This window comes from Mastomys coucha, unplaced genomic scaffold, assembly GCF_008632895.1.
Source record: "Mastomys coucha isolate ucsf_1 unplaced genomic scaffold, UCSF_Mcou_1 pScaffold4, whole genome shotgun sequence".
In the NCBI taxonomy this organism is placed as follows: Eukaryota; Metazoa; Chordata; class Mammalia; order Rodentia; family Muridae; genus Mastomys; species Mastomys coucha.
This window is the reverse complement of record NW_022196910.1, coordinates 12,187,412-12,208,414: the sequence shown is the minus strand read 5'-3', so window position 1 is coordinate 12,208,414 and position 21,003 is coordinate 12,187,412. Positions and strand designations below refer to the sequence as shown.

The following is a 21,003-nucleotide window of genomic DNA, read 5'->3' as shown; positions in this document are numbered from 1 at the left end:
CTGTTAAGTTCCTACTATGCTTAATTCACATTTAAACTATCATGGGTGTGGAGAAAGGCCAGCATAGGATTACCAGGTTCTGTGGGTCCTGCATCGCAGGTATCCCCTGGGGCCTTGGAACATCTCCCTAGGGATTAGGAAGGCCTACTAAATTCCTGCTAAATTACAGCTCCTGCTATGTGGCAATATGAAAAGTTCACTTACAGGGACAGGAGCAGTCTCTTGGTTTAACTACCAGCAGTCATTTCACTCATGGCTACCCTCCTCCATTTTCCTCCTGTGATGAAATTGACATATTTCAGACAGATTTCTTAGTTGGCAGCTTTTGTCCCAAGCCATACATGGGCGTCTTATTTCAGAATAGCATTTCTTCTTCAGAGATCCATCTGGGCACTGAACCTGGTCCCTTGCAGCTGCTGTGTATTTAGGGTCTGCTTGGCTGTTCATGAAGGGTTATCAGATAGGTATCTGTTTCCTTTTAAAATTCCTAACAACTATAGGTCTATCTGATCAAGTGTGCCTCCCATTTGATGTACTAGACACACAGTTAGTTTTATGGATGGGATCTTGCCCCAACAAAGAACAGTGTGGCTCCGCATGTTGACTCCCATAACCATTAAACAATAGTGTGGACTTGCCTCAGTGCTCAGCTTCAGAGATTTAGTGGGTCTGCATAGGTAGCTATAGTAGAGGTATCCCCCCCTTCCCCCCCCACACACACTCTCTCTGTGCCTTTGACACATTAGCCTCCTGTGGTCCAGGTTCTCAGGGTAGAAGAGCCTGCAGTGTTAAGCATGCTCCTGCTGGGCTTGCTTTCTGTTCCTCCTGACCATGCTCTTTAGGCCTCAGGAATATGGCCCTGTTCTAAGGATGTCACTGTTTTGTCTTCTTGACCACCTGCATATTGGAAAGCATTATGCCTATAGCAGGTGTGTCCTGATCTGAGGGGACCCAGGAGCCTATAGCAGGTGTGTCCTGATCTGAGGGGACCCAGGAGCCTATAGCAGGTGTGTCCTGATCTGAGTGTTCAAAAGAACACTGTCACTAAGTTAGCTTTACTGTGGAGCAGTTTCAGGCTCTGTCTCGTCCTCTGGTTTGTTCCTTCGCCGCCTTATGCTTTGCTCCTGTAGAACAGGAGAACAAATTCTCTCAGCTTCATTTTCCACCTACTTGCGGTTTGTCAGCAGGCTACCTTGTGTTAGCTCTGTGCTGAATATTTACCTGATTTCCTCTTACCCTATGGGCCTAGGTCTCATCCCAAGGATGAAAATAGTCAGGTGAGCATGCAGCAGCCAGTTCTCCATCCCTGAGACGCCTGTGCTCTTGGCTTTTACGGTGGAGAGCTTTATGCCTAGAGTTCACTACTTTTCCACACTGTCAAAGAATTAAAGGTTCCAAATAAATAGATTCCGTGTTTAACAAAGTAAAACTTTGACATGAGGGACACATCCTGATGTCATAATATAGTATAAACCATTATTGGATCTCACAAAACCACACCAGTTTTCCTGCTTTGAGGACTCTGAAGCCAGGATCCATTAGTGCTCTCCTGAAGTTGAATTGAAAAGTTTGTGCTCTTTGCCCTCTGTATGTTTTTCCAAGAAAATATTCACAACTTTCATCTGGTTCTTCAAGAGGAAGCAGCCCAGCACATATGGATTTCCACTATGAAGTTATGAAGATAATTGGGTCAATATTTCTTTACTTTGCTTTTTCAATATAGACTATTTTCTGCAGATACTTCACACTGCTCTGTGTTCAGACTTTTGGGGAATATTATTTAATGTTTTCAACTAATATAACCAAAAAGTTATAGTTAATATAATCTGATATGTTCAATATATAGGAGATAAAATTAATATTCAAGGTTTACTCATGAAGTCCATTTTATTTTATTAATATTTCATGTTAGCATTCTGAATCATAAAGTTCATTATTATTTCATCTTTACACTAATAACATAAATCTATCTTAATATTGATATGACCACAGAGTTTTTTCTTGGTTTGACAACATAGTATTTCTTAACGTGAATAAAGTACAGTTTTAGGGCTGAAGATGTAGCTCAGGGTAGATTGCCTTCTTAGCATATGCAAGCCTTGGGTTTGATCCCCAACATTGGAAAAAAAAGAATAAACAAAAAAGCTAAGATGGTTTAAAACATGCAATTTGATATTCTTTGGGCCTAGGTTAAGAAAGTACAGATAATTATATCTAATTAAACTACTATCAGAGCCATTTTTCTGTGTTTATATTTGTCCTAACATATTTTTGGAAGGCATCTAAATAGCAATCCAATGTGGGATTCCCTTTTGAGTTTTAGACTGGTTTTGCCTGAAAAATGTAGAAACCACGGTGTCTGGTTGAACTGGCGTGGACAGTGGACCCTGAGTCCCCAAGGAGATGACTCTCCTAGGATGAGCATTTGAAGCTTGTTGCTAGCCACAGTGGTTTCATTCTGTACCTAATAAAACCCAGCAAACCATCTGGCTGAGTTTTAACTTTAGTTGTATCATTTTGGTTTCAGTAGTTAGATCATGGCTGTATATGCATTAGCAGACATTTGCTGTGATAAAATTCCCAGTTTATAGAAAGGTGGATAGCCTCATGTATTCCTCTCTCTACAGGGAAATTGGTCTCTGAAGAGATTTAAGATGGACCGACAGGGTGTGACCCAGGTGCTGTCTCGCTTGTCTTATATATCTGCACTCGGCATGATGACAAGAATCTCTTCCCAGTTTGAAAAGACAAGAAAAGTGAGTGGTCCTCGTTCTCTGCAGCCATCTCAGTGGGGAATGCTCTGTCCCTCCGACACACCTGAAGGAGAGGTAAGGTACCATGAGCATCTCTCTATGGGGTCCGAGGTCATACGTGTTGGGATGGGAGTCTGGGGTTCTTTTTTTTCATTTTGATTAGCTTCCTTCTATTTGGAAGCTAACAGGCTTTGATTCCGGATCAATGCTCTCAGCAAAGCAAAGGTTTCATTGTATCGGTCTTTAATTCAAAATAGCAAGCACCCTTGATAGAGTCTTTAAGGAGCTCTCAGACTTCTCTCTGAAACCTCATAAGCCAGGCCTCCATTGTCTTCATTGATCTCAGCGTTCTTACCTTCCAAGCATCCACAGAACAGCAAAACTGAGCACTCAATAGCTTTTCCACCCCAAAGTTCAAATGCTACCACAGTCCTCCAAAAAGCACACAGTCAGGTCTGTGATAGCACTACCTATTTCTGTCTTCCTTAGGGCTTCTGTTGCTGTGTTAAATGCCATGACTGTAAGCAGCTTGGGAAGAAAAAAAAGATTATTTAGCTTACACTTCCAGGTCACACTCCATCACTGAGGGAAGGATGGGGTAGGAACCTGAAAGTAGGAATTGAAACAGAAGCCATGAAGGAACACTGCTTACTGCCTTGTTCCTCCTGCCTTGCTCAGCCTGCTTCCTTATATGTCCCAAGATCACCAGCCCAAGTATGGTACCACCCACAATGGACTGGGCCCTCCCACATCAATCACTAATTAAGAAATATACTACAGAGCTGCCTACAGGCTGGTGTTATGGAGACATTTTTTCAACTGTGGTTCTCAGATAACTTCAGCTTGTGTTGACAATGAACTAGCTAGGACAATGTCCTTTCTTATTATTTGAGGATGAATTCCTCAGGTTAAAGAGTATGCACATTTTAAAGATGAGGTGGTGTGTGTGTGTGTGTGTGTGTGTGTGTGTGTGTGTGTGTGTGTGTGATTGAATTTCAAGTGTCCCTTTCAAGGCTGTACTCTTATGTTGCCACCAACAAAATGGTGAACATTTTCAGATGTGAGCTGTACTTCATAGACTACTGTTTATTCTTAGAAGTGACTTTCTGTTTTTTGTTAGGCCTGTGGTTTGGTTAAGAACTTGGCCCTCATGACACATATAACAACTGACATGGAAGACGGACCCATTATTAAGTTAGCCGGGAACTTGGGAGTAGAAGATGTGAATTTATTATGTGGAGAAGAGCTCTCTTACCCAAATGTGTTTCTTGTCTTCCTGAATGGTAGGTATGCTACAGAGACATATTCATCTTAAGCCAATGTTTCTCCCTTGGTGAGGGTGGGAGGTGGGGGTGGGGGTGGGGGGTCTTGAGTGATACTTTCACAGGGGTCACATACCAGACATCCTGCATATCAGATATTTACAATACAACTTATAACAGTAGCAAAATTACAGTTATGAAGTAGCAACGAAAATAATTTTATATTTGGGAATCACCACAACATGAGGGTCTGTATTAAAGGGTTTGCAGCATTAGGAAGGCTGAGAACCACAGTCCAAAGCTAATTTTTGGAAATCGACAATACATTATTTTTTTTATTTAAAGCATAAACATACTTTAATTCTGGCCCTAGGTAGACCTTGACTTATTTTTTTATTTGTTTTTATTGAAAATAAATACATTTCATGCAAAATACTCTGATTATGGGTTCCCCTTCCTTATTTCCTCCCAGGTCTTCCCACCTCCTTGTCTTACAATTCTATGACTTCTTTTTCTATCTCTTTAGAAAACAAAATAGGCAAAACAAAATAAAACAAAAACCCAAACTAGAATAAAACAAAAACAAAGAAGGAACAGAAGAAACAGTACACACATGTGTGAGTGCGACAGCATCAAAACCTGTTAAAAAGCAAAAGACTAGTATGATAAGGAAAAAAAAGTTCAAACAAAGCATTATGAGACAAAAACAAAAAAACAGAACCAAACAAACTCCAAAAATACCTCTGAGTTCTTTTTCTCTTCGCCATCTACTGCTGGCGATGGGGCCACCCTTAAAGTGGTTAGTATGCCCAGCGAGTCTCCACTGGAGAAAGTAATTTTCTTTACGGGTGGTTGTCAGTTGCAGATAGCTTCCACAGGTCCAAGCCAGATGGGCTCTCAGGGCTGAGACGAGAGAGGACACAAGGTCGCATCCCTAACCAGGAAGCTATGTCCAGCACACCTTAGTTTAAAGGAGGAAAGGTGATAACAGAAACGTTTGATCTTCTGGCTATGGTACCCAAATGTCTTAGTTTTATTGGTTTCAGTGGGTTTCATTTCTGTGAAGGAACAGCATAAACATAGCAACTCTTAGAAAGGAACACATTAAATTGGGGCTGGCTTACAGTTTCAAAGGTTCAGTCCATTATCATTGCAGGAAGCTTGGCGGTGTCCAGGCAGACATGATGCTATAGGAGCCGAGAGTTCTGTATCTTGATCCGAAGACAGCCAGGAGAAAACTGTCTTCTGCAGGCAGCCAGGAGGAGGCTCTATCACACTGGTCAGACCTGAGCATACATAAAATTAAGATCTCAGAGCTCCACCTTACAGTGGCACACTTCCCCCAACACAACCACACCTCCAAATAGTGCCACTTCCCATGGGCCAGGCGTATTCAAACCACCACACCAAGATTCTGAGGGCATAGAACACCACTGAGGTCCATCTGCTGCTTTCCATCTATTTGCAGCTGCTAACATATCCATAGTAGGATAAGCTCTGTGTAGTTCTTAGTGGCTAGTTAAATATGCACACAGTTCCGCAGAAACGATCAAATCAACTCACTTCATACTATCAAACCTTTCAGTCACTTAGAGCTCAGCGGCTATGGCAAAGGAGATGTTCTACTGCTTTGGTTCATGTCCATTTCTTCCTTCATGTATACTCTGCTCTCTTCAAAGCCCCCAGAGTCTGGCGGCAGTGTGTCCATCCTTCTCCTTTTAACTTGGTAGCTGTGTCCTGTCCGATGTGCTCATCTCTGCCCATCCCTTTCCTCCCATTCAGAGAGTTCTAGCCCTTTATAATACTACAGGCTCTGGAGGAAGGGTCAAGACCTCAGCAAAGCAGTCGGCTGCCTGCCTTCTCAGTGTTTCCCAAGGGGTTGATGGGGGCTGCCTCTTAGTCTGCATGCCTTCCTGTGCCTCTCTGAATCCTGGTGGTAACCCTGGAAGGTAAAACCTGGCCTCTTGGTTTCATGGCAGGTCCAAGGCAGAGTTCTCAGCACTCTACCTCTACAGGACACCCCTGGAATTCATAGGCCAGGCTTCACACCTGCCTGTTCCAGGGTGATGCTCATTTCCCCCATCACCATGCTGACAGTTGGGAACAGTCAGGGGAACACTTGGGGAATTCCTCAGTCAGTGTCCAGTGTGATGGCCACAGGCTTTAAGACCTTCAGACCCATCTTTGAGCATACTCTTGTGCTGCTTCCTAGAGCCTGTGGATGAGTTCTAATGTTAATAACTGTTTTAAATCACTACTCCTTGCTTCTCAGTGTTATTATTGGATGGAAAATTTAAGGCAGATTATTTTTTGTGTCTGACTCACCTGTCTCTTCTCTTTAGGTAACATCCTGGGTGTCATTCGAGACCATAAAAAGCTGGTCAGCACATTCCGGCTGATGCGAAGAGCAGGATATATCAATGAATTTGTTTCTATTTCCACAAACCTTACAGATCGGTGTGTTTATATTTCCTCTGACGGCGGGCGCTTGTGCAGGTGTGTTGCTGTAGAGAACTGGAGATTCTTTATGTGCACCTTGGAAGAAATGGCCTTGCCTCTAGTTTTGAAGCTTGCTTTAGCCTTTTTTTTTTGTTCTTAAGATAAATTTAATTCAGTTGTCCCACAACTTAGAGAAAAATGGGAGGTTTGGAAACCAATGGGAGATATTTTCTGTTTTCAGAGAGTTCAGTCTGTCAGGAGAGGCAGAAACCATGACTAGTGTCAGCCAGCTGTGCTAGGAATAGATGCGAATTGCTGTCTTGTTTTACTGGGTATGCTATGTGTGTGAGATCATCATCTGAGTTATCTTCATTTTCATGAGGAAATCGGTGGTCTGTGAGGCTGAGCTGAATGCCCAGAGCTAGGGCACAGTAGAGTTGGGCTTTTCCTGGTGGTCTTTAAATGTCACTGACTCCACCAACCATGTCCTACCTCTATAATCTGCCCAGCTTTAAAGTCTTGGCATCCTGACCCCTCTGCTTCCTCCAATCCTTCCTCCCCTTCTTCCATAGGATTCCCTGAGCTCAGCCTGATGTTTGGCTGTCGGTCTCTCTGCATCTGTTTCCATCAGTTTCTGGATAGCCTCTCTGATGACTGGTCCAGCTTGACACCCATGCCACGAGAGGGAGCTTACCCGTGATAGTACCTTGAGGGCCAGGAACCAGAGGCTGAATAGTTCAGAGACATAGGATAGAACCAAACAGGACTGGCAATAAATAAATAAATAAGAAAGAAGTCAATGGAGCCATCCCTAATGATATTATTCTGTTACACTCAGAGACAGAAGCCTAGCATAATCAGCCTTCTGGTAGATTCTTAATGTTTCTAGTGAAGTAATTTTTTTCTTAACTTGGTCAGAACTGATTTCTCTTATGATGTCGCTGAAAATAAGACACCCACGTTTGAGTCCTCACTGGCCACTTAGTGACTGCGTGAGTCTGAGTATTCCTAAGTTTCTGAAGTTTGTTTTCCTTGGCTATGAATTGTAAGTGGTATTGCCTCCCTAGGACTCTGCTAAGAAATAACAAGTAGGTTGCGGTAAGTGCTTATGTAGAGCTGCTAACAAATAGCCCAGGCCAGGCGTGCTGGCCTTAATCCTAGCGTTATCAGGCAGAGGCAGGTAGTGGGTCTCTGTGAATTCCTGGTCTCTGGTGAGATCCTGTCTTAAGTAGAGGAAGGATGTAGGGTGAGACAGCATGGCCTTCTGGGGGCAGGAAAAGCAGTGGCATATTGTAAGCTATTCCTGTTCAGAATGGTTTCATTTTACTTTATCCATATACTAAAACATGTTCTTTCCTGTAGTTTATAATGTTTGTATGACTAATGAGAAATTTATCAGAATTATGATTTTAGAACTTCCATGTGAAAATGTGTCAGGAAAAATGTCAGGCTCAGGTTGCTTGGATTGTTTCTTCTAAATTACCTAAGGAAAATATGAGTGAAATGTAAAGCTTAGGAGTAATTCATTAAAAATAATTTTTCACTTGAGAATATGGTGTGATTTAGAAGAGCTTGTCACATATTTTTTAAATAAGGCATTGATGAGCTTAAGGCAGGAGCCTGAGTCATTACTTCTGATTCCCTGATGGCCAGATGTTCTGTTCGCCCGAGTAGATGTGCCTTTGTTGATGCTTTGTTACTGGACTGTTAATTTCTTAGGCCTCTTTACAGTTGCTGGACAGTTTATGATCAGAGCTTCTGTGGGAGATTTGGATTCAAGGATTTTGTTGTTGTTGTTGTTGGGCTGGGAAGGTAGCAAGAGAGGACAGACATATGAATCCCTAACTGAAAGAATCAGCTTCTTAAGGTGTTAAGTCTTTCTAAAACAAGCACAAGATTACTGAATAGTTTACCAGAGTGGTTGTTTATAGTTACTTTTTAGTCTATGCAGTCAGAATTTCTGTGAGCCTGGATTATATGTATACATAAAAACTTCGAATATTTTCTTTATAATATGCTTTTTGGTTTGGTTTTGAATGTTTAAGATTAAAGGGAAAAACAATTTTTAAAAAGGTACTTGTTTTTTAGAAGTAAATTTACATTAGCAGACCAGAGAGCTGGTTGGAATGAAATGTATTGCACAAAGCGCCTTCTCTGTCTGGTTCCTACTCTTGATTGGGAGCCGTAACCTGGATGGAAGCTCATCCTGGTCTGAGTGGTCTGAGCTGCCGAGGTTCGGCTGCAGTGGGCTGAGCTCTGTTTCCTCACCAAAAGCAGGACTTAGGGTCCTGCTGACTTCCTTGAAGAGCTCTCTCAGCTCCTGTCAACAGCTCATGTCCCTTTTGTGAGTGTTTAGCTCCTCTTCTTGCCAGTTTCAAAGTGCTCATTAGTCTTCACATCGTTATTTGGGCTCCAGGATAGACACGAGTGTCTGCTGGCTTCTCGCTCCCCTCTGTAAGAGCTGCTTATCCAAATAGCAACAGCCCTTGACATTTCCATGCTGCGTGCCATTCTTTTTGTGGCTATTTCCTTGTGGTGGCAAAGCTCTCAGAAGCAAGTCACCACTGACAGTTACAGGTTAATCTGCCAGAGTGCTCCCTCCAGCTCACCCCCATCAGTCACTGGTAAGGAAAGGAAGCTGTGTTCAGTTCTCTATAAGCGTACAGCAAAGGGAAAGTCACCTGTTAGTCTATCTCGTGACGTGATGTGAGTCACGTATGAAACCACCCCAACACCTCATTTCCACCGCTGTTTCCTGTCCTCAGTGACAGGTCTTTGCCTGCCATCCCCATAGGTTTTATAGCAGTTCTCCTGTGAGTGGGATATGTGCCAGGGTCCCCAGTGGATGCCTAAAACCACCAATTGTACTCGGTCTCGAATGTGCCGTTCTTCTAATCAGAAAACTGAGACTGCTACTAAGTGAACAGCAGGCAGGCATCCTGTCAGTGCTGTGTAGTGTGGATACCCTAAGGAAAAAGGAGACCTCTCCCAGGTAGAATGGAGTAGCGTGGAACAGGGTTTTACCACCACGCCCAGACACATCCATAATCTAAAACTTTTTAGACCACAATTGGCCCCAAGGAACCAAAATCACCAAAGAACAAAAAACCTGCAGCATGGGTAAAGGGAGACTGCTATAGACCACGCATTCCCACCAGGGAAGGAAGGGTGCTTCTGGATAATAGGTACACAGTGTACAAAATACGGCGTGAAGGCTTTGTGCTCTGTGCAGACTATTGACTGTGATCTCGGTCTTGCTTTTTTATTTAAAATCCAAATGATTCTTAGGATAATTGGAGGAAATTCTGTGTAGTATATATATATATATAATATACATATATATTATATATATATATATATACTCACATAAATATAGGGTTCCGTGTGTGTCAGAGAGGGGTGGTGGAGAGAAAAAGACCCTACGTGTTCATACAGAAAAAACTACTATGTGTCGTCAAGCAACCCAGAGCTCCCTTCTCTCATTCCGTGGTGGCAGGTAGAACTGGCTGACATCATTCTTCTATAAGTTATTCTTCTCCCTTTCTAGGCCTTATATAATTGTCAAGAAACAAAAGCCAGCAGTCACAAATAAGCATATGGAAGAGTTGGCTCAAGGCTACAGGTAAGTGACCAAAGGTAGAAATTATTCATGTCTTTAAATATGTACTTACATGCTTTAGTCAGCTGTAGCGTTCTTAGACGTGTACTGTTTAGAAAGTGCATTTTAATCTCTAGTCTATTCCGTACCAAGTTTACCAGCAACCACTTAAAAATCATTCCCCATGTGAGTGCCTGCATGTGATGAAGTGCTCACCAACTCTAGTCCTGAGGATCATAGAGCCTTGGTGAAATTACTGTTCCTAGGCACTCGCACCAAGAAAAGCCCCTCTAGACATACTGTTAACGTGGACACTGATCCTTCATACCACAATCTCTAAAGTCACTATTTTTACACGTGGGGCCCAGGTTGGCAAAAATCACCCTTTCGTGCTTTTATCTTAGCAGCTTGTGAGCCATGAACAATGTGTTCAGACATCTCAGTGTATTGATGCTCTCTAGGAGAGAATGGGATCGGGGAACAATGAAAACCAGGGTCCTCCATTGTCCAAATAGTGCTGCAGTCAAGTTGCCTTCCTGTCTCTTTTACCAATATTTTCCCAGGAATTTTGAAGATTTCTTACATGAGAGTCTAGTTGAATACTTAGATGTGAATGAAGAAAATGACTGTAACATTGCGCTCTACGAACATACAATTAACAAGTAAGTAAGATTCACAACCACAACTAAAGTCCATTTGTCCGTGGACTTTAGTGCTGTCTCTTTCACTGTCTCATTCAGATCTTCTGGGAGAGTGGGGGTGCTCCTGTGAGGATGCTGTTCTGTAAGGAATCACCCCATCATTTGTCCCAGTGAAGTGTCCCCAAACCCCTAGCAAGTTATCTTTAGATTTAACTATTTCTCTAACCATGTGGTACTCAGTGTATACATTTAAAAGGGAATCGTCTCTCTGGTATTGATACCCAACTACTGTAAAATTGAACTAATGACTCAGGATGCATAAAATATGTTTGTCTCTCCAAGATAGGAGTTTGTCAGTGGACATCTGAAATCTCATTGGTAGAGGAGGATTCACACATAGTGTGGTGTAAAATATCTCAGTACATATGTGCAGTGTAAACTCGAGATGCCACTGTGTTCAAAATATTTCTTCTACCACAGTGGTACTTTAGAAGCATCTGCGTTCAGTTTGGGAGACATTAGAGGACATCTGCACAGCTTGCTCTGTGATGCATGTCATTAATGTACCACTTGCCCGAAACTGGAACTTGTGCAGTTATATTTTTAAAAGGGAGTTTAATAATCATACTTGATAACTATTTATATCTTCAATCACAAACAAGTGATTTTTTTCTTTCTGCTACCAGATGAAATATATATTTGTATTATAATTTAATAATGTTTTTTAGCCAGAATTTTTACCCCTTCAGATAGTGAGCTTCTCAAACTACTTTTCTATTTATTCCACATTTCAAGAACTATTAAAGAACTATTTACTATTAAAGGACTTTTTTTTAAGGATAGGGTCTTATTATGTAGCCCTTACTGATCTAGAACTTAGTATGTAGCCCAGACTAGCCTCATACAGAGCTTATGTGTGTGTGTGTCTCCCAAGCACTGAGATTAAAGGTGTGTGGCATGTCCAGCCTGCAGTTCACTTGGAAGTGACAGCTATGTCCTTTCTGCCTGTAGCTCTGATTACTCTTACCTGCCTCGTGATGTACCCAGGGCTGAGCTTTCACCACCTCCATCTTCCACTCAGTCCAGGCTGCTGCCATTGCTTGTCCCCTGGCTGCTGTCCATGGCTCTCAGAAGCCCTTACAGATATCACTGGGCTCCTAACATTCACTTACACTTGATTTCCTGCACCCTCTGCATTCACCCTCCATAACCTACTGGGACAGCCATACCAGACTCTCTTCAAACTCCTAGAACTCTGAATGGCTCCTGTTTCTCCCTCTGACCTGCACTGGGGTATCACTTTCTTTGTTGGGAGCCTGAATAGCTGTTTTTAAAACAAACACCCATATTTCTTCCCCCCACTTTTTTGTTTGTTTGTTTGTTTTTTGTTTTTTCGTTTTTCGAGACAGGGTTTCTCTGTGTAGCCCTGGCTGTCCTGGAACTCACTCTGTAGTAAGTGGCCTCGAACTCAGAAATCCGCCCGCCTCTGCCTCCCAAGTGCTGGGATTAAAGGCGTGTGCCACCACCAACCGACTTCCCCCCAATTTATTGCTAGTGCTTACTGCCATAGAATAAAAATCTAGGTTTTACTGATTTACTTGCATACCGTGTGTCTTCCTGCAGTAGTTTGCTATAAAGCTGAGGTTTTCCCAGTCACCAAGATATTGTATTGATCAAATTCATTTTCTTTTAGAATATGACAATTCTATTATTTTATTCATAGTCAAGATGTGTTTTTAAATGTAGATGTCCATAAAATTAAAAAGTGAACTTAAACTGGGGATGTAACCCAGTCGGAAGAGTGTTTGCCTACTATACACAAAGCACCCCATAAACCCCCCAGCACCAAGTAAAACCAGGTATAATGTCAAGGGTGGTGGCCCACCCAGAACTCAGGAGACAGAGGCAGGCTAATCGAGGTGAGCCTATTAACATAGTGAGTTCTAGGATAGCCAGAGCTACAAAGTGAAATCCTGTCTTTTTTGGTTTTGGGGGGTTTTTTGTTTTTTGTTTTTTGTTTTTTGTTTGTTTGTTTGTTTGTTTTTGGTTTTTCGAGACAGGGTTTCTCTGTGTAGCCCTGGCTGTCCTGGAACTCACTCTGTAGACCAGGCTGGCCTGGAACTTAGAAATCTGCCTGCCTCTGCCTCCCAAGTGCTGGGATTAAAGGCGTGCGCCACCACTGCCCAGCGAGTTTTAAATTTTAAACCCCTTAAAATTGGGTAAAATCTAAAACTCATCTCCTCAGAAGCCTCATGTTTGAACTCCTCGGTGGCCATCGTCAGCTTGTGACTGTGCTCTGCATAGGTCTTACCTACTCATTGTCAGAGGGCTCTGTTCCTTTCCCACACGTGATACTTCTCGTTGACAGAGGGAAGGCAGACTGCTTGCCTGTGGGGACGTTACTGACACCATGCTTCTGTGTTTGTTACATCACTGGTAGACTATATGATGACAGTGCTTTGCTTTTATATAAACATGTCTATGCTGTCTCCCTTCTCTCTTATTTCTATCACTGATTTTTATCACAAAACCGTTCAAGCTCTTTCATGCTTTATTTCAGCATGTTTTTCTTTTACTAGTTTCGCTAGTATCAAAGCTTATATAAATCCCATGAGGACCTAGGAAATAGTATTTTTATATATTATATATATTGACTTGGCACTTGCTATCTAAGCTGCATAGATCTTCATTAACTTTCCAGAGACACCACCCACTTGGAGATTGAACCCTTCACTCTGCTTGGTGTTTGCGCTGGCCTGATCCCATACCCTCATCACAACCAGTCTCCAAGAAACACCTACCAGTGTGCTATGGGCAAGCAAGCCATGGGTAAGATTGCCTTGTTAAACCTGCTTCTAAAATGCACGGAGAAAGACTTTAATCTTTATTCTCACTACTGTGTGTTTGGGCAATTCAGATGCTCCTGACACCTGGGGGTTGCTAAGCTAAAAGGAACTCCGAAAATTCACAGATCTCAACACCTAGGTTGTCTGCATGACCGTCAGGAACCTGTGTGCCTAAGTTGTCTTTGTGACAGTCATGAACCCGACCTGTTCTTGCAGGTGCTCTTGAGTCTCCTAAAACCAGTTTCCAAATCCATTTTTTCCCTTCTGGTATATCCATACATCATATATCTGAACATCATACATCCACTGAGCAAGACCTGGCAGTCAGATGTAGGGGGAAGGAGCCTGGAAACAGACATCAGACAAAGTTCTCTGTTTACCAAGTGTCAGTGCAGTGGGAGAGTCCACCAGATTAGACCAGTAGCTGGGATCTGGGAAGAGAAAGAGAGAGAGAGACAGAGAGAGACAGAGAGGGTGGGGGAGAGGGGAGAGAGAGAGGAGAGAGAGAGAGGAGAGAGAGAGAGACAGAGAGACAGAGAGACAGAGAGAGGGAGGGGAGAGGGGAGAGAGCCCAAGTATAGGCGGAACTGCTTTCAAAGAGGAAATAGTAACTAGCATCTCACAGGAGTCTCGATGCTTTGTATATCTCTGTGGTAAGAAGATATAGCGATGTGGTAGAAAAAATAGGCTATGTGCGATGCATGAAGCTGAGTCAAGGAATCCACTCCATAAACAAGTTTTACTTACAGACTTGTTGAAAATATTGTTCATGCCGGGCGGTGGTGGCGCACGCCTTTAAATCCCAGCACTTGGGTGGCAGAGGCAGGCGGATTTCTGAATTCGAGGCCAGCCTGGTCTACAAAGTGTTCAGGACAGCCAGGGATATACAGAGAAAGCCTGTCTCGAAAAACCAAAAGAAAAGAAAGAAAGAAAGAAAGAAAATATTGTTCATATCCTAGTGAGCTTAATGAATGTTCATTCCCCATAAGACATGTCATTTCTAACCTCAAGGGCTACAGGAGCTGCATTTTCAAGCACTGTGAAGAGTAGAGGGGAAGGGTCTGCATTGCCACGCTCAGCCTCTGTCCCTGTTCCGGCTGCAGCTGGCCACTAAGAGATCCTGCTGCCTTGCTACAGGCAGGAAGTACAGATAGATGTGCCTTCCTGAGCCTCTCGTGCCCTGTGGCTGGCTGTGGAGAGGCAGAAAGCATGTTTTCCTGCCACCGTTTACCTGCATGGCAGACGCCTGGACAGTCAGGAGTAATTCCCAGTGGGAAAAGCTGAGCAGCAGCTTCATCAATTTGGCTTGCTATTCATCCTCGGCTGTGTGGGCCGGTGTCCCGCCTGTGCTCCTGACTTGCTAACAAGTTGAAATATACAGTAGTGCACCCCATGTGCCATGAAAGGGCTATCACTTCTTTTGGGTTTACCAAACCATTTTGTTTGATGATGTGAATCCCCACTGAAACAATGCACCTTTTGTGTGCAGCCTTCAGCAGAATTAACAAGGCCAATCACTGCATGACTAATGCCACTCATTTTGTTTGAAAATACAAACAGAATCGCTGTCCATCTCCAGCGTGTGAAGCTGTTTTAAAAATAAACAGTAGAGTTAAAGGAAGAAAAAAATATTTTTATCTCAACCCTTCCCACCCCCCCCAAAAAATAAAAATAAAAACCCAACCTTTATTTTGTGGCCCCACATGTCTGAAGCCAGTTGGGTTAGTTACCACACACAGTTAAGCAGGATCAGTGTGCACAGAAAGCCAATTCAGTGTCTGTAGAGTTCTTTTGTAGTCTTCTGTGTGAAGGTTTTTTTCCTCGTTTTGTTGTGAGTGTCATTTGCAATTCATTGTCTGTGTTTTCTGAGGTTGGTGTATTCAGCTGCTCTGACCCTGGGTCCTGCACATTTAGCTCCTTGGATACAATCCTCTAACGTTACTGCTGACGCTTGCAAGACAAAAGCCACTGAATATCTTAAGTCATAAAAAAAAGCCTTTGTTACTGTTTGTTATTATAAAGCACACCTGACTAGGAAGGAAAGAGTAGAGAAGTCATTTAAAGTTGGCACATGGCGTGGGCGAGTTTCCCTTTGGACACTAAAATAGCTGCAGGAGTACCAGGCAAGATCTGTGTGAAAGAAGCAGGGAAAAGGCCAGTGAGAGATGCCAGAGCAAAGACCCAGGTCTGAGGCAAGCCCTGCCCTTGGAGGAGGACTGCTCTGGATCCTTTGAGTTCACTGAGTCCTGGCAGCTGGGAACTAAAAGCCACTTTAAAGAGCCTCATGTATTGCTGAGACTCTTAATCTCAGAGTCTGTGTGGATTTTCCAAAGTCATAGTTTACTTGTTGTTTGTCTGTTAGTCCATGCAGAAAGTGAAGGAAGCAGCTGTAAATATCCCAGCCAACCTGGAAGAGGTGCTGCGTCAACCTCTGATACCAACCCCTTCCTTATCTCCCTCAGAGCCAAACAGCTCCTTTTCTGTTGCCACAAAGAACCAGTGTAGACCACAGAACCTCGCCTCACACATCAGAGAGCTCATCCAACAAGCTGCCTGCAAAGGTGCTTCTCAAATCACAGACACTTTAATTATGAATGAAGTTCAAGTCCCCCGCGGCATCTCTCACTTCTGCATGTGCTGTGATGACGTAGCTCAGAGTAGTAAGTCAGGTAGACGGCTGGCACCGGTCAGTCTCCAGGCCACGAGCACCAGCTGTGTGCTGGAGCTGCAGTGTGCACTGGCAAGGCTGAGCTCAGAGCCTCACTCACATCCTGTCGTTTTACTAGCTGGCTGTCTTCTAGAGGAACACTTCTCCTCTTTAAAGGATCACTCAGTTGCTATCAGCAAGTTAATGAATATGCATCACGGACCTCCTCCAGCTCTCCCCCCTTCAGCTCCAGATTGCTGAGATTTGAAAAAGAAAACATCTTAGGAGCTGGGACAGCTTCTGGCTTTGTCTTTACCAGAGTCTGTTTCTAAGCTGACTGTTTTCTTCCTGTGTTTAAACTGGAGTAGGATGTCCTGGAATTGAGATATTTAAAGCACGTAATGTTCAAGAATCCCCATAAAGTTTTGTTAAGTCTAGGCCTACGGTTTGTTTTGCAGATATATTCTTTGTTTAGGAATTTTTAAAAGTGTGGGGGGGGAGACTTAGCCAATTCTTCATGAAAATTTTTTTAATCTATTATTTCAGTTTTGTTTGTTTGTTTGTTTTAATTACTGTAGCTGTTGTAGGTGTAAGTCTGTATGATAGTTCCTGAGACTGAAATGCTTCAGTCTTATCTGAAGTCTCCCTGAGCTTCAAACCCCGCCTTGCTAGTAGTCACTCTGGTGGATGAAGAAGTTACTATGCGTTCAGCTTCTGTGGATTAGTCTGTGGGCTACAGCACTGCAGGGTGACACCTGACTGCCAGTGTTGTTGATGCTAGTCGTTGTGACTGCCGCCACTTCCTGAGTACCCACAGAGGAAGGGGTGTTGCTGGGCATTAACCCCAGGGCTTCATTCATGCCAAAAACATGCTCTACTGCTGACCTGTTACCCCCACCCCCACCTCCAGCCCAAGTTTTACATGCATTTGTTTCTTTAAGCATGATAACAATCCTGTAAGCCTTGTACTTTTCTTTCTGGCAAGAAAGCTGAATTCCAGAGTGGTTGAGTAGCTTATACCATGGTATGGACTCTGTTTTGTAAGACTTACTGAAGTTCTTCTCTACTAAGAACTCACTTCTTGCCCACATTTCCTGAACTTTTGTAGACTGTAATCAGGCTAGCTCCTCTGCTACATTAAAGATTATAAACTCATTGAAGATAGGAACTTTCTTTAGTGTTGTATCCTTGTACCTAGCAACTTAGCAGCTAGTATTATAAATACTTAGTAAATGTTTCTGAAGGAATGAATAACTGGATGAATGGGTGAATGAGTGAGTGTCTCTCTAGTCTGGAGCTGGGTTAGGTGGCACAGGTCTTTAATTCCAGCGCTTGGAAGGAAGAGCCAGATGGATCTCTGTGACTTGTAGGCTAGTCAGGGTTATATAGTGACATTTTGTCTCAAAACCAATAAACAAAATCCAGCATCAATCTCTGGTCTCCATACACACATATGCATGTATAACTACACATATTATGCACATGTACATGCACACACACACAAGGAATAAGAGTTTTACACTAAAGAGGAGTAAGCTAGAGAAATAATACAACCTGATTCTGATTTATTATAAAACTACAACAATAAAGAAAATGTGATATTGATTCAAGGATGGATACATGAGTGAATGGAACAGAATTAGCAGTAGAGAAAAAGATGTGTTCCTTTATAGGCAGTTGATTCTCTCTCTCTCTCTTTCTCTTTCTCTCTCTCTCTCTCTCTCTCTCTCTCTTTCTCTCTCTCTCTCTCTCTGCCCCCCATGGCCCCTCCCCCCTGCCCGTCTTTGTTGAGACAGGGTCTCAGTATGCAGGCTGGCTGGCCTCAAACTCATGGAGATCTGCCTGCCTCTGCCTCCCAGGCATCAGGATCAAAGGTGTGCGCCAACCCACCCAGCTGTGGTCTGAATTTCTTTACAATCATTATTCCTTATCTTGAAAGACTAAGTTATCTTCATAACTAATGTTTGGCTTTTTAAAGAATTTTTTAAATATGTATCTTCTGTGGGGAGAAGGAGACTGTATGCATGTGAGTGCTGGTGCCCTCAGAAGTCAGAGGGGACAGAGCCTCGGAGCTAGAGTTACTGGTAGTTGTGAACTGCCTGGTGTAGGTCCTCAGAACTGAACTTAGGTCTTCTGAAAGAACAGCAAGTGCTCTTAACTGCTGAGCCATCTCTCCATCTGGCAAATGATTTTTAATGAAACTGATATAAGAGTTTATGGGGAAAGGTGAATTCTCAACTAAACATTTTATTTTGTATATCTATGTGTAAAAAAGTGAATGTCAATTCCCACTTGATACCATAAAAAAAAAAAAAACAACAAAAAACCACATAATGAATTGTAGTCCTAACCATAAGAGCTAAAAGGCTTTCTAACATATGATACAGAGGGTATAAACTATAAAAAGAAAAAGGATATAAGTTGAATTTCTCAAAATTAATTTTTTTCTCTTGAAAGACATCTGGGGGTATGAAAATGCAGGTCACAGAGTGGGAGGAGTCTCCTTCCACATAGATACCTAGTTTATATAAAGAAATCTGGTAATAAGACAACCCAGTTATAAGATGAGCAAAGAAATCCCAAAGTGAGACACTCCACAGAGTATACAGAATGACCAGCATGCCTGTTAGACTGTTCAACAGTACAGTTGTCTCATCAGTATAAAGTAAAACCACCTTGGTGTTCCACACATGCCCTAGAACAATGAACTTAAAGGCTGGGGTCCTGCTTGTCAGGGTGCAGATCAGCAGAAGTCTTAGGCATTACTGGTGGAGATAGAGGAAGCTGTAGCCCTTCTAGCCAATTCTTTGGCAGAGTCTGCTAGCTAAGCATACCATTACTATCACCCTTTATTGTATTTGGTAGTGATTGAGGTTGAGGGCAAAGAATGAAAGAAAACTTAAATGGACACAACTCCATTTTCCCATAAATACTACTTTAATACATGTTTAGAATATTTTCATCTCACCTTATATTAAAGCACCTTTTCCCTATTTTAATTTACATTTGTATACTTTACTATGCCCCTGATGACTTAAAGTTATTAAGAAAATGTGGCTTAGTAAGAAAAGGCATGTCGTGGTAGTTATCAAAGGAAATTACTAGAGACAATGGTTACAGCAAAATGGGGCAATGGACACAGACCACAGCTCCTAGGTGTCTTTGTGTTATCCGCATGTGTCATTTCCCTCAGTGTCTTTTGTGGTGTGCCGTGTGCATGCTGGGCAAGCACTGCTGTTGAGCCGCAGCCTGGTTTGCTCTTTAAGGAAACTAAAACAGCAGTAAGGACATTTGAGTCTGAACATGAGCTTATATAGGCAAGCCTTTTGATTTGATTTCTTTAGCTATTTAATAATCATTCATCATTTTTAGAAAAAAATTATGGCAACTCGGTGGCATTGTAAGATTTTGGGGTATAGAAATCTTAGTTTATATGTAGTGTTTTCATATATACATCCATTGTGCTTCTAAAAACAATGTATACAAGTATAGAACACAAGGGTTTTTTTGTTTTTAAAGAAAAGTTTCCAATGAGTCATAACCCCAGATGTGCTAAATGATTTTGCTGCTCCTCCACTAGTGGTCAGAGTGATGCTTGAGAGTTACAGTCTGGCCTCAAGAGCCCAGTTTATAGCAGGATCGGGCTCCATGGCTATTGTTGAGAGAGACAGCCATTTATGTTTCCCTACGGCATGATAATGCGTGTCTCAGTTTCAGAGGACACGTCTTGGCAGCCTGGTGGGACATTGCCTGAACCCCCAGCTCAAGCTGCATCCACTGCACAGTTGGAGCTGAAGTCACAACGTAAACTTTACATGGTTTCATAGAGAGACATAAAACGTATTGCTCGTGAGCTGTGTCATGACCCCAGCAGCAGTCTTAGGCTAAAGTAGTGAGTGGCCACCATCAGGTATCCTGTCTGCTCTGTTCGTTGTCACTGAAATGACATAAATTGCCCCTCCTAGTGCAAACTCAACAAAAGGTCTGTGAGGTTCAATTTGACTATTGTTTTTCAGCTGACTTTTGGTAAGTTTTGTGAAGATTTAAGCACAGATGCATGCATGCTCTGGTAAGGAGCACAGGTTCTTCCCTTCACATAACATTTCCTGAGCAACCATAATGAGCTCCTCTCTCTGCTGTGTGCCTTCTGCACGGCTCTTGTCATTGCCTTTGGTGGTTGATTGTCAAGAGTAGCAATTTTTTTTCCTGCTCAAATAGTTGGTTTCAGTCCTGATTTAAGATTGCTATTGATTTTTTGGGGAGGGAGGTCAGGGCAGGCAGGGGAGGTAGCAGTCAGGATAGTGCTGGGGATGAAACGCAGATGAGCCAGTAACACAAACAAACAGGAGCTAGAGGAAATAAAATACAGAGTTTGTGTATCCATTCACACTTTGGCTTAGCTCCACAGAGTGGCACCTAGGGCTGATGAGAATGTGTGTGTGCCACCATAGAGGCCCATGAGTAAAACAAGCAAAATGCCCCCTCGCCCCATGCTAACCCCAGAATGCTCAGACATTAAGGGGACTCAGTAGCCCCATGAGATCGTATAGGATAGGTCTCTGTCTCCTAGTTTAAAGTCTGTTTTAGGGTCAACTGAGTGTCCATGAGCCCAAAGGGTGGAAAGGCCATAAATTCCATTGTAGGGTTAAAGTTCAGATTTCACTTGCAGTTAACAATAACACAATAACACACCCTTCTAAGGACTGTCAGAGGAGAAGGCTTATTTGCTAAGGAGGAAAGAGCTCACCATAGCCAGGCTGTGTCCTCCCTCCTCACCCTAGCCAGGCTGTGCCCTCCCTCCTCACCCTAGCCAGGCT

General features: G+C 42.8%; 1 protein-coding gene across 1 annotated transcript in view; it reads left to right on the top strand.

The window, feature by feature from the left end:
- Polr3b (RNA polymerase III subunit B) overlaps positions 1–21,003 on the top strand; it is a 99,240-nt gene that overhangs the window by 42,780 nt on the left and 35,457 nt on the right. Inside the window, exons 14-19 of the mRNA XM_031350230.1 lie at positions 2,628–2,828; positions 3,874–4,036; positions 6,358–6,511; positions 10,002–10,076; positions 10,616–10,714; positions 13,395–13,522. Coding sequence (XP_031206090.1) covers positions 2,628–2,828; positions 3,874–4,036; positions 6,358–6,511; positions 10,002–10,076; positions 10,616–10,714; positions 13,395–13,522 — 820 coding nt within the window. The remainder of the gene's footprint in view (positions 1–2,627; positions 2,829–3,873; positions 4,037–6,357; positions 6,512–10,001; positions 10,077–10,615; positions 10,715–13,394; positions 13,523–21,003) is intronic.